Genomic DNA, 17,442 nt, shown 5'->3' with positions numbered 1-17,442 from the left:
TCTGTGCCACGACATGAGCCTTCTATGGAAGAAAACATCTGAGGAAGGTGGTGAAGAGCTGTCTCTGAGTAGGGCTCCTTTGGAGTTGTGGTTTGTGATGGTCAAGACCTAGGCTCAGCAACTCAAGAAGCCTCTCCTAACCTGCGTTTCCTACCCTGCTTTCTGCTTAGCTCTTGTTGTGCTAAAATGGCCATCTAACACAACTAGATGGGCTAGGAACCATCCAAAACCAGTCCCACCAAATGGTGCTGCTTGGTTTTGGCAGGATTTTCAGCTGCTTCTCAGGGACATGTCTCCCTCTCCAGAAGGGAAAAGCTTCTGTGTTTCATCACCAGCTGTGGTAAACAGCTCACCACCACCTCATTGGCTTGGAAGGGATGGGTAGAGGGTCAGTGTTCAGGGCCAGCTCCTGGTGAATGGGAAGAAAGGCTCCAGCACTGTGACTTCTTTCCACTGAATGCAAAGAGATGCCCCAATGAGGTGGATGGAGAATCCCAAAGAGTCTCATTGCAGGCAGAAGACTACTGTAAAAGTAGCTGGGACAAAGGTCCTGTTCTTGTCAGGTTGAGCTTGCTCATGTTAGGACTGATTGGAATAAAACCATATGGATTACCAGGTTAGATATGCAAAATGCAGATTGCCTTTCAGCATTACTCAACTGAATGGCATTTCATTGCCAAATCCCCCTTGAGGAGCCCTTTATTTACACTTGGAGGTGGGGCTGTACACAAGGTTTACTCAGACATCCATATTAAAGATTTTTCCAAGGACAAGGTGAGATCCTGAGATAGAAGGGATGAGTCACTTGGGCAGTTTACAAGGATGAAAATGCAGCATCCCAACACACCCCCCTTGCAGTGATAGCAGAGAGCTCAGTCCCGACCCCTCAGCAAGGCGTGCTTCCCCTAAATCCCCACAAGGTGATGTACGATGATCTTGATAAAGGCTTTTTGATGGCTGTGCTTTCAAAGCTTCAAGCTGGATTTACAGGTTTGGGAGATGCCAACCCCATTTTATCCAACACCTGGGACTGTTGAAGCTGAGTTTTACTGGTGGGCAGTTAGTTTGCACGTGTCTGAACTAGTGGCAAGCCAAACCCACTTGGTTACAGCTGGTTTCACTTGCAGGTTCTCAACCTGCAGTGTTTGGGCTACAAACAGAGTAGAGTGATTTGTTTATTACAGCAGTAGCTAAAAGGCTGAATGGACTGTTGTTGTGTTAGGTACTGTACAGCCATAAAAAGGGTTAGTCTTTGGCCAAGTAGCAAGTCTCAACGTGGACTTAGGGCCAGGCTGTGATGTAGAGCCAGAGCTGGGAACTTTGCCCAGGCAGTGCAGTTTAGACATAGCAAAAGAGAGAATATTTTATGTACAAAACTGTTACACAAAATTACCCCATCAGGCCTCAGCATCATTCCTTGCGTGTTTTAATGACACCCAGAACAGAGTCTGCAGCCTTTCGAGCCCTAAAATGAGCACTGGCCTTAGCGTTGTGCAAGCTGGTGCTGCAGCTGGGCACGCTTGGGTGTTTCTGAGCATTGCCCAGCAGCACTGAGAAGCTACAGCACAAAGCCTGCCTGGAATCGTTGCTCTTTGTGCTTCCCCAGGGCTCAGCGCATCGTCCCTGCAGGGTTTGTACCACTCTGGACCTAGCAGGACCGGAGCACGAGGCTTCTGCCACGTGTAGCCACAGGAGGGTGCAGTGTCACCAGGCTGCTGAGCATCAGGGGCTGGGTGCTGGTGCTGTGCTCATCCCAGGGGTGAGTGAGGATGCAGGGGAGCCACAGGGACAGGATTTCAAGGGTCTTCTCATTTCTTCATCCTAGGAAGAGGAAGCAACTCGTTGGCACTGTTTGAGGTTGGAGATGAATTGCAGTGACCGTCAGTTGCCTGTTAGACCCTTTTTTCAGGCAAAGCCCAATACCCTCTGCCTCTTTTTTGTGAGTCTCCTGTCCCTTTACCTCTCCCCATTATCAAGGCTTTTGTGCAGGTTTGGGAAGGTGTACACAGCTCTGAGGTGGCTCCATCATCCCTTCAGAGACAGGTTGAGACTGGAGTATGCACCTGCATCTCGGTCCCTCTTCATTATGCCCTGAGTGTGTTTCAAGACAAGCATCAGCAGATGCTTGTGTGCATGTATCAGCAGATGCCCCTGGTATGGCTCTGGGCCATGCTTTGGGCAATTAGCTTTTCCCTGGCCAGAAGCAGCAGCATTCAGTTAACCCCCAAGTACTTTGTTTCGTTGCTCTTGTATGTGTGTGCTTTGGGGGCTCAGACAATGGCCAGCAGGGCTGGGGGAGGAAGGAAACTGCTCTTTCCACCCAGCCAGGGAATCGGCCAAAAATCCAGCCCAGCAATTCCAGCCCCTTTGAACTCAGTTTTCAAATGGAGAGCCAGGCCTTTCCACTCTGAACGCCTGTAAGGAAGAGTGGCCCTTGTGTGTGTGTGTTGGGATGCTCCAAGGGATGAGGGCTGTGAACTCCCACCATTGGCATCTCCTTCTGGGAGAAAAGGATGTTTTCCCTTGTCTTTTCAGGGCTATTAGGATGAGCACATCTGCCAGGCAATACCAAATACTTGAAGACCAGCGGGGGCTCAGGAGGTCCCTTCTGGGCATCTCCTGCTCAGGTCACCCTGCTGCTCCATCCAAGGAGCAGAGTTCAAAGGACTTCGGTAAGGGTTTACACAGATTTATGGAAGCAAATGAATTATGGCTGTTAAATGCAAAGACACAGCTTCTGGCTTGGGTTCAGCCCTGCACTTAGTCTCTGGATAGCAGTGGATGTAAGAGGATATACCACAAAAAGCATCACAGCTTCATGCTTTATTCTTAATCACTTTTCTGCCATGGCCAGCATTAGGGTAGGATGTTGGGCTGGGACAAAAAGCCTCTGTGGCTTTTTCTTTCTTCATTCCTGTCTAATGGTCAGATGGTTACAGTAATGACCATGGTAACTGGTAATGACCAGTGCTGGGTCAGCCTGGGTGGCACCCAGGACCATTACCGAGAGCCCTGGCTGCTCAGGCCTGCCCAAGGGCTGAATGTTGTGGATTTGGCAATGTACTGACCTAGAAGGGCCAGGGCAGGACACGGAGTCTGGAGGAGCTGCTTGTCCTGCAGACGTGGCACCCACACCACAGGGCTACAGACCCCCTGCCTGCCTCACAGAGCCCCTTCTTGCCATCTGCTCCTTGGCAAAGGAGTCTCATGGTCAAGGAGTTTGGTCTCAGACTCAGCTTGCATCTTCCCCCAGGAGCTTTTCACTTCTTCACCCTTCATTCGGATCTTTCCAAAGGCTCCTTGAATGCGGTTTTGGGGTCCTTCTGTCCCCAGAGATGGGCTCAAGCTGGAGGACCACTGCCCGGTCCTGCCATCCCTTCCCTGTGTCCTGCCCCAGGGCCCCTCTCTGTATCCAGGGAAAAGCTGGGCAGTGCTTGGCACTGTGGAAAGGCCTGTTTTCATACCATTTGCTGAATTGCCAGGTAATTCTCTCTTTAGCAAGGCTCACATATTCAGCTTTCTAATCTCAAAAGATGACTTCAGAAGAAAGAAGGAAATGAGCTCTTGCCCTTTACGGTTGCTTATTGTTTTATGTGTCCTGAGAGGGCTTTGTTTTGAAACAAGCAGCATTTTAATGTATTTGCAATGTTTATTCTTTACTTTGTATTGTCCTCTGTGGGACGCTCCATGGTGGCAGCAGAACAAGAGAAATTATGGCAGCGCTGGAGCCAGCAGGGCACAAATGATGTAACTGGGGAGGGAAGGGACCTCTTTAAACATGAGCAAGTTAATGAGGGCTCTTTTAACCTTAAAGCCAATACCTAACCCCACTGGAGAGCACAGAGGCTTTTGGTAAGGCCGTTTCATCAGACGGGCACCGCCGTTTTAAAAGCAGTTTGAAAGCTACGGTTAAAATGAAGGATGGGAGTTGTTGGAGGAGGGGGAACACCCAAACCCTGGCTTGCTTTCTGTGCTTTGTGTGCTGTGTGCCACCACCAGTGACCTCTTTGCCTTATCACTTTCATGTTGGGGTGTCGGATCGGCCCGTGGGGCAGGAACGATCCCTGCCTGCTCCTATGGAGTAAGACTAAGCCGATTAGTTTTATAGTGTTGCAGGCAAGACCTGCCTTCTGCACTGATGTCAGCAGCCAGGGCGGGACTTTTACAGCCCTCTGGCTTTGGGGATTTTTTTTTTTTCCTTTTTTTTTTTTTTTTTTGGATAATCCTGGCAAAATTCCTGAGCAAAGTTTTTTTCCTTCTTTTTTTTTTTTCTGTATTTGAGCAGCCCCTCTCCATGCTGCCTCCGAGCTGCTCTCTTATTACTGCTCACTTCCTGAAAGGAGACTTCTTAGCAAAGGCTCTTGCTCCAGCGCTGCTTCTGACAGAAGAAGGTTATTGAGGAAGGCGACATAAACCCTCAGCCTGGAAACTTTCTGACACGCGCAGGACCGAGGGGGAGAGAAAAGCTTTTGGCTGCTGCTGGGAAAAAAGAAGAAGAAAAAAGCTCAAAGAATTAAAAGGGGGGAAAAGAAGAAAGAAGGAAAAACACTCAAAAAGGTAAAACACTCTTTAAAATAATTCCTTCCAGAGAAGCCTCTTTGAGGTTGGAGTGGGGTGGTCCGGGGTGGAGGGAGCGCGAATGTTCTTTGAAATCAGAACCGTCTCCCTGGAGAAGGAATGAGCCCGAAGAGCATTGCACGCTGGAAAAACATTTATGAGAATGAAAACCATGTTCACCCTTCTCCAACATTCAGAGTTTCCATAAAAACCCAGGGTTGTGTTTCAAAGTGTCTGCAGGCAGCAGGAGTCAGGCATCCGCACTCGCGGCTCCCTCGCCTCCCCCTGTCCCCACACCGCTCCGCTTGCTTCATTGCGTTAAGCCATCCGATCATGTTTGCTGCTCTCAAATACAATTCTCTGTTCCAGAGCTGCCGCGGGCAAAGCTCTCAATTACAGAAAGCAGCAGCTCCAATCCCTGCGGCAGAATGAGACGTTCCTCGCTGTCTTCATTCCCGAGAACAAACACATCCTGCGCTCCTTCTTTTGCTGTCTCTCCCCGTCTTCAGGAGCTGCCAATGCCTCTTCCCCTCCTGTACAATGTGGCCAGAGGATTATAAACTGTCTGCCCTGAAATAGTTGCAATGTCATTAAGTTCGTGGGCATCACCAGGCATTTGGCCCTGTTGCACCACTCGGGTATTTCTTTGCTTTGATTATGTTTTAAAGGGGTTTTTTCTTCTTTTCAAAAGATCAGTCCCTCAGAACATGTTATTTTGAACATCAAAGTAAATATTAGTGATGGTGAGATGCCAGAAGATTATCTCATTAGAGCTGAAGGAGCTGTGCTATAAATAGAAAGGAGTTTATAAAATAACCTTGGCAAAGAGCTTCCAGAGGGGAAGAATCAACCAAGGAGGAAGCGTTGGGCCACGCTGGTTGGAGCTGCGCTCCAGGGCAGGTACCTGGGGACATTTCTGGTCAAGCATATGCAGGGATGTAACCTCAGGGGGGGCGTTGTTTTCCTGTTTCAGTGCATGCCAAGACCCATATTGGCTGGAGACAGCCACACCAGAGATCTGTTTCTTATTGTGGTTGCTAATATTGCTGTTAGCAGAGCTCACGTGGTGACAGCGTGCGATCTAGTGCATGACGGGTGAGAGCAAGAAGGTATTTGAAGGCTTTGTTCATTTCTGGTCCCCCCCCCCTGTGCTGCACGTGGTAGAAGGGGAAATGCTCTGCTGGGTGCCCAGGTAATTCCCCAGCCGGTGCATGGGAGATCCCTCTGCTTTGCTTGCCAGAGGCTTGCCTGGACTAGCCTGGAATGCCTCCACCAGTGAGGCTTCCTCCAGTTCTTGGGAGGTTGTTCCAGTGTCACAGAGTTTCTCCATATATGGAACACACCGAGTGCTCCAGTTGCTCCATCCTCAGCTTCCCGTTGTTCCTGCTCTGCCCCACGGCAGCTCCCTCTCCTTCCCTTCTCCTCTTTAGATCCCTAAACCCCTCCAGCGCTCATTGGTGAGTCTCCAGTTGCATTCCCCAAGCAGCTGCTTGTTGGGTGGAATGGGAAAGGTCCTGTCATCTCCTGTAAATCATGCTTTTCCCAGATAAGGCTCAGGGGCTGAACTGTTTCCTTTGGCAGAGGAAGACCCCGATAAGCCGGGACTGAGTGAGCAGTCGATGGGGTATGAAGTGGAGCCCTAAGGGAAGGTATTGCCTGCTCAACATAAACAGTGTCTGCTCCTTAGGCGAGAGGCCTTTTGAGCACCAACATGCAAACCTGTAACGTAAGAGTCTCTGTTATCACTGATGGCTCAAGGCCACCCAAAGACTGTTATGGGGCGGAGTAAGTGTGCTTATCATCACACGAAGCCCTGGTCCAGAGACAGCATGGGCTCAGCTGCCCAGAGGAGCAGCTCCATGGAAGGCTTTTCAGCACAGGTTGCATCAGGCCCACCCAGAGGATGATTCTGTTCAAGCACTTATCTAAAGCTTATCTGAAACCCCCAACTCCAAAACCCACTTTTCTTGCCAAGTTTCCAGCAATTAGTTCATTCGAAGCCAGAAACACCGCAGGATGTGTTTGTCACGTCCTGTCCTGCCTAGATCTCAAGTTAACACAAATGAACTTAAAACAAACAGAATTTGGACCGAATTTGCCAAAGGTTCAGAAACAATTCACTAGTGATTTGGATGAGGTCAGCTCAGATGTGCTAAAGGCAAGCAAGGCAAAAAGGTCTTCGCTTGACCCCACCACCATAGGAAATGTTTGCAGGGCGAGTGGTTACAAACATTTCCTGGGAATCAGCAAGCAGGTCGGATCTCATGCCGTGATTGGAGAATGTGAAACATGGAAAACCACGGGCCGGGATACAGCCTCCTTTTTCAACACAGAAGGAGGTTTTAAAGGAACACCATCAAAGCACATTTTCCTGTCTTGGTTACTGCGAGTGCCTTCAGCTGAATCTGTGGCCAGTTCAAGACCTGGGAGATTCACCACTGAGAAACACTGCCAAAACGTTTTAGCTCCATCTGACTCAATGGGGTAATGTCAGAGGCACGTGCTGAGTGCAGGGTCTCCACCCGGCTGCGCCATTGCTGCTACCATCTACCTTCTGCATTCTTCCAGGCTGGGAAAGGAATGCTCGGGGTATGCCAGGTCTGACCGTTCAGCATCTTTATGTATCTTTTTCATCCCAACCCACTGGTATTGGTGTTGTTTCCTACTCTTCCATCGTAGCTTAATTTTTAAAGGGAAAATGAGTTACATTAACTCTATTCTTGTGCAATTCTGCAAGTCCTTCTGAATTCCAACATTCACAAGTGTTGGTTCCAGCTGAGCTGAACTTCCAGGTGAAATACTGGCTTGCCACTGTGGATTTGTGCTGCTGACCTTAACAGGACCAAGACTTCACCCCAAAGTGGCTTCGGTCAAAGCCAAGGGGAAAAAGATGAGCTAAGTCTTGTCAGGATTAGTAGCTCCTCATTCCCTGGCCATGGATGAAGGCAGCTCCTCCATATCCAGGCACAAAGAAATGTACTCGGCATCCTTCAGGCCGCAGCTTCCTCGCTGGGAAGCCACACGTGCTGTTTCACCCTGCCATACCCCATCAAATCCAAACCAGCAGGGCCATATGTTTCCCTGAACAGAGAACCTGCGGGGAGGGGAGAAGGGCCCATAAACTGCACAGCAGATTTCTGAGAGCTCGCTGAAGGGAGCCGGAGCCTGGATGATCTGCAGACCTGTGAGAGCAGGATGGGATCAGCATCGCAAAGCCCAGTGGGATCTGCAAGACTTCATCCCACTATAGAGCTCCCTTGGCAAGTTCCTCTGGGGTTAAACGTGTTGGGGTCTTTGGTGCTCAAGCTGCCGTGCATGAAGGGTGCCCCAGGGTGGTTGCATGGTGGGGTCCCCATGCTCTTGCACAGGCTTCCTGCTCGGCTGTCACCAAATCACTTCTCTGCTTGCCTTGGTTTTGCCTTGCTGTGAAATGGAGCCGGGAGCACTCGCCGGGTGGCAGGGAGATGCTGGAGGGAGGTGAGGCTGTGGGGACAGTGGCAGAAGCTAAGGCTGGGTTTGTGTTATTGTGCTCTCATTGCTCTGGGATGCTGGGTGCTTCCTGCACCTCTGCAGAAGGGAGTCCTGGTCCCGAGGTGCTGGAGGCGCACAGCCGAGCAGGCAGAGCACATCAGGATGAGCCACCCCTCTGGCCAGCCAGGGTTCCTCTCCCTTTCTCTGTGTCCCCATGATGCAGGCACTTCCCTGAAAGGACGTGGTTCTGATTTACTGGGAGGACAGCGTGGTCCAGACTGACTTTGCTGCTGTAGGGTGCTGCTCACAGCTCACTGTGCTTCCTCCAAGGCACTTCTGTCTGTAAGCCCCTGAGATAATCTGGGGGCTGTGATGCAAACCTCATCTCATGTCAAGGTTAATGCTGTTCTGAGAGTGGGGTGGGACCAGAGGTCCCCTTGAATCCCTTTTATCCTCAATTATGCTTTGATTCAGCCTGGCAGGACCAAATCAGCAATGGGTGTGGAGCCAGGCAGTGCTGTGGATCTGTGCAGCTCTGTGCTGTTGCTGGATGCAGCATTAAATGCGGCTGTGCCTGGGGATGCTGTGCTGTGGTGGTGCTAGAAGGAGCTGCTGATCTCTGTGCTCACTGTAGGCCCCATGATGCTCCTTGTGGGTAACAGGAGTCACCTGAGATGCTCTTTCTGTAAGGCTCAGTAGGGTTCTCTTACATCTCCAGCTTCAGCATAAGACACTGTGTTGTACCATGGATGCAGGTGGTGTGGCAGGCAATGAGAGGGGCTTTAGTGGGGCTCTGCTCTCCACCATAGTGCTTCCAGTATAATGATCAGACACGTCTTTGTTGGAGGGTCCAGCATGGATAAAGCACTACAGATGTACGGGGTATGGCTCTGCCTGGAGGCCAGGTTGAGGAAGGAGACAAACCCAGGGTGCCACACTTGGTGTGGGAGCCGCGGCAGGTCCCTGTAAGCTGTTAACTGTAAAACGTGGCACTGCCTGAACCGAACAAAAAGCACATCCCTTTCTCAGACCCGATCCCTCCCGGAGAACACCGGTGGTGGTTCTGCAGGTGAGCGGAGCTCAGTGCTGGCCCAGGAAGGTGTTTGTCTTCATGCAGCCCCAGGGCTGGGCGCCTTGTGTTGCTGTGTTGTGTAAGCACGAAGACTGCTGGAGGGCTGGTGCTGGAGCCAGCTCCCCCGGGATGCAGATGGCAGCGCCTGCTTCCCGCCTGCACCGAGGTGTGAGATGTGAGTGCTCCTGGCCTTTCCCAGCGCCTGGGGCAGTTTCCTGGCATCCAGAGCACAGCGGAGCAGTGGGGCTTGCTCTGTGCTGGGGCAGAGGCAGCAGCAGCAGCACAAGGAGGGAGCTGCTTGTGCAGAGACCCAGGAGATGGGGATTCTCTGCTGGCTGCACTGAACCCGGCAGAGAGAAGGGGCAGTTTTATGAAGGCAGAAGGCAGTTACGCAGACATGGAATATACATTCCAGATACAAAACCAGCCTTTGTGCATGCCATATCCACAGGTATCAGCAGTGTGTGGTGGCACGCAGAGGGCGTGTGGGCAGCGAACACAGGCATGCTGTAGGTAGTGTGCATCCTCATACGGATAACCTGTATCCTCATACAGGTAGCGCGTATCCACGTGCACAGCCACACACAGCCGTGATCTGCATGCGTGTGGCTGACATGTGCATAGTTCCATGCACAGTGCATGCGTGTGGTTGGCGGGGACACTGTATGGTGGGAGATGCCCATTCTGTTAATGACTTCTCGTTGTCTTTTTGACTCTGCTGGTTTGTGCATGGCTGGAGCCAGCAAGGAGCGTGGTGGCTGGGGGCCAGCAAGTCTGGGTCACGTGGAGCGGCTCCAAGCTATTGCATAAGTCCTGTCTGAAAGTGGACCTGCTTGGTGGAGTCATCTCCTTAAAGCAAAAGAAGTCCAAGGCTGGGAGCGCTGGGTTCTCGGTAGCCACTTTCCATCTGGCTGATGCTGGCTGGTCCAGCAGCTGGATTTGGGCTCAGCCCTGGGGCTCGCGCTGCCCTGTGCAGAACACCCCTCCCTGATGATGAGATGAGCTGGCACTTCTCTCCTGCTTTCCTGTTGAGGACCTCCGAGCATTTTACCACACTTGGAGAAATGCAGTGACCCCAGCTTTCCAGATAGGGCCAGATCCTTATGTAACGGACAGATACGATTTCCAGAAAGCAAAGCAGTCAGAGAGAGGTCAGTGCTCCCAGCTCTCCATTCGCATGCCATGGGTTGCTTTTGCCCCTTTTGCTGGTGAAATGAAGGCTCCTGCTGGATTTTGAGCAGGAGCAAGGGGGTAATTGAGTCCTTTCCTCACTGTGATTGCACTGAATAGACTCGACTGTAAAACAATTCTCGTGTTTTAAAAAGAAAAGCTACTCCCACACAGTACTGGAGTGAGCCCAAACCCCTGGGAAGCTTTGCTTGTACAAAGGGATGGAGGGTGTGCCCTGCTGCAGCACAGCAGGGCCCGTGTGGAGTGCGGCAGCAAGCAGGGAACACAGAGCCGGGGGTCCGAAGGCAGCGAGGGTGTTCTCTGCTCACCCCGGGGTACCAAGGTGCTGGCAGGGGGATGGAGACCCAGGACCAGACCCTTCGCCTCTGGGGTTCAGACTGGCAGCATCAGTCTGGATTCCCCATGTTGCCTTTGGTTAAGGTTGGATCTTGTTTTAACAGTGCAAAAGCCTCATCTGTCCTCCAGGCAAACACTGAGTTTGACCCTGGAGTCGCTGGAATGGGTGTCTGTAAAGAGCTGCTCTTGGGATGAGATGAAACAGCTCTTACAAGAGAGGGGCTGCAGTGAGTATTGAAGGTCCCCTCGCAGCCCATGAGTAAGGAAAAGGCAAAAGCCCTTGTCTGTGCTCCAGTGTGGGCTTGATAACAGGAGCAGCCAGAAGGATGGCGAGAGGATCCTAAAGGGTTGCTGTAGAGCAGTGTAGGCAGGAACCACCCCATGGCTGGAGGCTGCTGTTTTCTGGTGAACAGTGATAACTACGTGCTTCTAATTCCTTGCTTGCTGTGCCCCCAGAGAGGCCAGGCTTGGAGCAGCAAAGCAGACTCGGTTCAAGCTCTTGTTTTCAGTTCTGCAGACCTGTGGCTTTAACCCATTTTTTGCATGCTGCAGCCAATGCTCCTCGCAGTGAGCTGCTGCTGAGTTAATGCTGATTTGTCTGGGTTTAACCCTTAATGCTACCCTAGAGCTGAGAAATGACTTCCCAGTGGAAGTCCTGGCAGGATGGCTGCAAAGAGACTTCTGCCATCTGCACCTCAGCATGTTTTCAGCTTAGCAGTCCAGCGGAATACTTTGTTGGGAATGTCAGGATGGGCTCCTGCTGAAAGGTCTCGGGAAGCAGGAGGTGCAGCGTGGCGGGGGGAGCAGCGCTGTTTGCTCTGTCCTCAGGAACGTGCAGGAACCTGCTGCGGTGGTGACTGCGCAGGCATGGAGCACCCATCACCCCAGCCCATCACCCCAGGGGAGTGCATCAGGCCAGCACCCCCCTGCTGCACTGGGAATGCAGTGCCCGCAGGGAGGGACCTGCCTATTGCCCTACCCCGGTGTGCACGGGGTCGAGTTGGTGAGAAGGAGGGATGTAGAAGTGGTGAGAAGTGATCTGGGGGAAGTGTCAAGGAGGTCGGAGTGCCATAGAATCACAGAGTGCTTTGGGTGGGAAGGGACCTTAAAGCTCATCCGGTGCCAGCTCCCTGCCATGGAGCTCCCAGGGCCTTTGCTTTTAAGATGTTCCAGCCCCTGATAAAGCAATTTCCCCCATGCTTTTGTGAGCTCTCGCACGGAGGTGAGGATGGAGCTGGTGGTCCGAAGGTGTCTCCTTGCTCTGCAGTCCAGGTACGTGATGGTTTTCTGAGTGTCACCTGAGTGCAGCACCATGGGCTGAAGCCAGGGCACTCCATTGAGGCCATGCAGAGGAGTTATGCTTACAGCAGGATTTGGGACATAGATTTCAGCCAAGGGTTTACAGCCAAAACTTGTGGTCCTCCATGAAGCAGCAGCAGCAAGATGGGGGCTGTTCTCTCAGGAAACGTGGTGATTTTAGGCTGAGCATCCATGAGCTACAGGCACTGTGAGGTCTGCAGTGTGGCTGTGGTGGGCAGCTGGGAGAACAGGAGGTAGGTAAGAGCCTGCTGTACAGAGCAGGGGTTCCGTGAGGGTGGTGGTGATGCTGCTGCCAAGTGCCTCTCTGTAACACTGGCATGAGCCATAGATCCCAGCGCCCTGCAGTGCCTCCCCTGTTTAGCAAAGAACATGATGCTCATGGAGCAAGCTGTATGTTTGCAGCTCTTCCCCCAGTGACAGCTTCAGAACTGGTGGGACACTTTCACCCTGGAGTGGATGAAGAGCAAAATTCCCTTTGTTGTTGTGTGTACAATGGCCATGGAGCTACCGGGTCTGAAGTGCTGCTCAGCCCATTGGCAGGGTGATGAGGGAGCCAGCACCAATGCTGGCCAAGCTGTGGGCCTTGGCATGATGATAACCCCGACGTGGTTATGAAGAGCTATGGCCCTTTTTACAGAGGAATAAGAAGTAATCATGGGGGCTGGTGACTTCCATCCATTCATTAATGCCGTAGTAGTGCAGCTCAGAAATGCTGTTGAGGGTGAAGCAGCGTGGCCATGGGATGCTCTGCTCTGCTCCCTCTGCTCTGCTGTCACTGGTCATGGGCACGGCATGTCAGGAAGGTGTTGGTGGAAGGGCCGGGGGCTGCAGGGGGGTGCTGCAAGTATTTCCTCCCACGGGGGAAAGCTGGAAGCAGAAATCCGTGTTTGTGTTTATTTCTCCCTCTCAAAGAAGGGAAAAGGACACCTGAGCTCATAATTTGCAAAAGTTGGATGAGAAACCTGGAAGCTGCTGGGCCCTGCATCTTTAAAAGCAGTTAAATTCCTTTTCCCTGCACTAGGAGGCACCTTGAACCTTCCTCTTGGCCCCGAGCAGACCCCATCTGCTTCCTATTACCTTCCCATAAAGCTGCCTCCCCGGCCAAAAAGCCGGGCTTTCAGGGAATTCTGTCTGCAGCCCCGATGTTGAAATTAGTAACAGTTGTCATCTGTTTTTCTTTTTTCTCTTCTCTTTTTGCTTTATTCCAGCCTGAATTCTAACCCCCAGCCCCATAACACCCCCCCCATCCCCATCCCCATCTTTTCCCCGTGTTTTTCTTGGTGTGGGAAGAGGCAACCTCGAAGCCACCATCGGCTCCGGTGGCACCGGCCCCATTCCCCTCATCCCGCCGCCTCTTCCCGGCCCACGGGTTCACGCGGCGAAAGCCACCTTGGCGCGGGGAGCGGGAGCGTCAGCCGCTCGCGGGGCGCCTGCCAAGGACAGCGAATTCCTCGGGAAGGAGCAAATCGGAAGCAGCCCAAAGCGAGGGAGGCACGAGACCGGAGAGGTCACCCCATGGCCCGGACCTCCCCGCAGCCCCTTCATCCCCACCGGTGACGTCCCAGTGTCAGCTGGGACGGGGCTCCTTAGGCTTGTCCGGTTGCTGCTGCCGCTGCTCCGAAAGCGAAGTCTGACAAATGAGGTGGTGGAAAAGTTTCTCTCTATGGAAGCCGCGGAGCCCGTGCTCCTCCATGGCAAAGAGGAGAGAGCCGGGTCCTTCTCTTGCGGGACATGAGCTCGCTGGGGTCTCGGAAGTGAAGTGCTGCTGGAAGGGGCCGCGTTTTCCTGGAGGAATCAAAGCTGGGCCCCATCCCCCAGCCTGGCTTTTGGGAATTCTGCAGCTGTAATTCCTGACTTGTGCTGCTCCTTCCCCCGAGCCGGGGGCTGCGGGGTCCTGGCGCCTGCAGCTCCCTCCTGGCCCCTGTTCTGGGGGATGCTGAGGAGCCAGGACTGAAGGGGAAGGGCAGAGGGGACACGGGGGCACCACTCACGGCTGCTGCAGCTCAGGGTCGCGGAGAGGCAGAGGAAGGACAGGGAATAACGACAGCCTTGAGGAAGCAGGTTCGACAGCTGGAAAACAAGAGAAATCAGTAGTGTGAAGCCCAGGAGAAAATACGCTTCAGCTGAGCAGCTTTCTGTCCACAGACCTTGGAGCCGTGACAGGATTTAAAAGCTGGAATCTCAAGCTTTAATAGATGCTGAAAAATGCTGACTTAGGAGAGGGCCGCAGCACTCCCGGCTTTCGCTTCGCCTTCTCCCTTTTCCAGTTCACTTCCTGCAGCCCGGCAGGGAGCAGGCACAGAGCAGCCTGCAGCATCCCAGGCACTTGGCCGTGCGTTGCCATGGCCCTGGCTTTGCCCTCTCGATGCTGCATCCTGTGGGTGATGCTCCAGAGGATGCTGTCACCAGGTGAACATGGCCTCATGGAGCCACCGTGCTAATCTCAGCATCCTTGTGTTGTGGTGGAAGAAGGCAGAATTCCTGCCCATCCTTCTTGCCTCCACTGCCTACTTCCCTTTCCCTGTTGTGGGTGAGTGGAGCAGCCCAAGATGAGCTATAGGCAGTTTTTCACCCATCAGGCAGTTTATTCTCACAGTCTTTGAGGCCACTATCATGGGTGCTGTGTCCGTGCTTTGTAGAAACCAACCTGGCAACTGGTACCAGAAGTGACAGGAGAGACCAGCCCCAGGCCTCACTGGTGGTCTTTGGCTATTTTTAGTTGTAAATAAGCAGTTAAAAATCTTAACATTTAAAATATGGAGCTCCGAATTGTGATTTAAGGGTGCGTGGTTGGTCCTCTCAGCATCTTTACGTTTTACAAAAGGACTTCGGACAAGGGCCTGTAGGGACAGGCCAAGGCAATGGCTTTAACCTGCCCGAGGGGAGACTGAGCTGAGCTCTTAGGCAGAAGCTCTTCCCTGTGAGGGTGCTGAGGCGCTGGCACAGGGTGCCCAGAGAAGCTGTGGCTGCCCCATCCCTGGCAGTGCTCAAGGCCAGGTTGGACACAGGGGCTTGGAGCAAGCTGCTCCAGTGGAAGGGGTCCCTGCCCGTGGCAGGGGCTGGAGCTGGAGGAGCTTTAAGCTCCCTTCCAACACAAAGCATTCCGTGATCCAGTGATTGTTCTTTTACCTCACCTATGTAGTCTTATGCTGGAACGGGTGTTATTCCAAGCCCCCACAGCACAAATAACATTAACTGCATAATATAGATGGGAAAACAGAAGTTGGAGTAAATTGCAGACTCCCGACAGGACACGAGGTGCCCAGAGAAGGAACCATGCTCTCCTGCCCTGTGTTCTAGCCAGTAGTCTTTGCTATTTAAAACACACAAGAGCAGAGCGAAGCAAGGGTTAACAGTGTTATTCCAAGTGCTGCCTTACTGGGAACCACACACATGCCATAGCTATTGACACCTTTGCAAAGAGCACTGTCCTCCCGTCTCCAGCCGAGCAGCTCAGGAGCTTGTCCCACTGTTCCTCACCCTGTTCTGGACCATCTGTGAGTTGTAGCTGTGCCTCTGGTCTGATGGCAGGCTTCATTTGTTGCCTTTGCAGGAACATTTGCATTTCGCTGCTGTGCTGCTCTGGAGCAGAGCATCACTGCTCAGATATTTGGGATTCTCTGGGTGGTGGTTAGGTATGTGCCGTATTCATTGCAGACGTCATCGAATCGCTGGATAGAAACAAAACCCACAGGCTTTCTGCAGCTCTCCAGCGCTATGTGAGTTTTGTGTAATTGCCTCAGACCGGGTGGAAATTATCTGGGAGCCAAAAATCTTTCACTGAAGCAATTAGCGGATCATTTTAAATCACAAGTACAATTGGAATCTCACGATCCATTTGTGGATAGGGCTGAGGGTAAGGGCGAGCTCACTGAATGGGTCCTTTGTTTTCAATCACTTTCTTAGGTTTAGCCAATGCATTCTGAGAGCAAGTGCTCTTCTTTCAGGGCAGTGACAGTCATTAAAGTGTATTTTGAAGCCAGGGAAACTGGAGGAGAGAGGATTTCTAGATCGCTGCTCGCTACCACCCTGCTGATGCTTTTCTTTCATGCTCTCCTTTAAGAGCTCAGGTAACTGAGACCACCTCACTCTTTGGTTTGCACTTCCTCGGGGGTGCAGACAAGGGGTGCCCATCTATTCTGTGCTGTTTTCCTTAGGTACAGGGTACATACCCGCCCTTTAGTGCCACTGTCAGAGCAGTGCGGTGGCTGTGCCGGGAGCAGGATTCTCCCTGGGAAAGCACCCGGGTGTGCAGTGTCCCTGTAGCAGGATAACCTGGCGTTCCAGTGCTGTGAACTGTTAATTGCAGTTGCATTCACTTCCCTCTTTCTCTCCCCTTTTTCTTTCTTTCCACCTCACTCTTCCCTTCTCCAAGATCTAAGGCTTTCCTCATTCCCTCTGCTCACCATTTTCTTCTTTGTGTCTTTCTCCTCCAGCCTTTGTTGCTCCTCTGCCCGTTTCCTGCTCACCCATCCCCACTCTCTCCTTCACAGGGGCAATGCCACCAAGAACCCGGGGTTCACACTAGCCCATGCTGACCCCGCACAGCACACGGCAAAGACACCGTTGGCTTCGCTGCTTTGGGAGAGCACGGAGCGGCCGAGGATGCCTGCGGAGGGACCGAGGACTCCTGTCTCTACATAAGCAGTGGCCGAGGGAGAGACATGTTGGGACAGCGCCCTTTCAGCTGGCACAATACTCCCTGCACTGAGACAAGCATCGCTAACCATGGCAATAGCTTGGAGGCTTCTCACATGGACTGTCATCTTCACTGCAGCTCTGTGCAACTTTCCCAGTTACACGTTCCAGTCACAAGGTAGGAATTGCATGGGAATGGGAGCTGGAGCCACCCACCTCTGCTGGCAGGAGCCCTAAAGCTGGCCCCGGGGAGGTATTAGGGCTGTGTTGAGGAGGAGGTGGAGACACCTCGAGCTCTGCTCTGCTCCCTGCACTGCAGCAGAGCTCCTGCTGCTGAATTTGCAGGTGTTTTCCCTTGTCCTCCGAGGAAGGGATGTGTTTTGCTCTCGGATGTTGTGCTGAATTCAGAGCAATAGGGTCTGTGTGAGATGAGAGCTTAGTGAAGGAGATGTGGCAGCAATAGAGGAAGCTCCTCTTCCACTCGGGTGGAGCGGCGCATCCTCGGATGAATAGAGGCTTTGTTCCGAGGAGGGTTGTGTGTGTGCAGTGCCTGAGTCCTCTGCGCGTGCAGGGATGGAGGTGGCTGATGGAGCATTACAGATACTCCAGCTGAGTCTGGTCAGACGCGTGCTGCTGGAGGAGGTTTGGTTTGTACACACGTTTCTGGAGGTGCTGCCATTAGTAAATGCTCAAACCTGCTCAAGCGCTTTGTGCCTGTCCTATGCGACTCTGTGTTTCTGACAGTCTTGTGTTTAAATACAGAGCCCCATATGCAAGTGATTGCAAGGAAAGCAGAATGTGGGTCTCTTGTACGTAGATTTGTGCCTTTGTACATGATTTCATTCCAGGTTAGGAAG

The 17,442-nt window shown here is 52.4% G+C and overlaps 1 protein-coding gene across 2 annotated transcripts in view; it reads left to right on the top strand.

The window, feature by feature from the left end:
• The window catches only part of ADAMTS10 (ADAM metallopeptidase with thrombospondin type 1 motif 10), a 67,641-nt gene that overhangs the window by 11,695 nt on the left and 38,504 nt on the right, over nt 1-17,442 (top strand). For both annotated transcript variants that reach the window (XM_065658779.1, XM_065658778.1), the window contains exons 3-4: nt 4,286-4,557; nt 16,441-16,763. In XM_065658779.1, the coding sequence (XP_065514851.1) occupies nt 16,676-16,763 (88 nt within the window). In that variant the 5' untranslated portion in view covers nt 4,286-4,557; nt 16,441-16,675. The remainder of the gene's footprint in view (nt 1-4,285; nt 4,558-16,440; nt 16,764-17,442) is intronic.

Source organism: Lathamus discolor, chromosome 21 (genome assembly GCF_037157495.1).
Source record: "Lathamus discolor isolate bLatDis1 chromosome 21, bLatDis1.hap1, whole genome shotgun sequence".
Lineage (NCBI taxonomy): Eukaryota > Metazoa > Chordata > Aves > Psittaciformes > Psittacidae > Lathamus > Lathamus discolor.
Note: the sequence above shows the minus strand (reverse complement) of the source record. Positions and strands in the feature narration are given on the sequence as shown.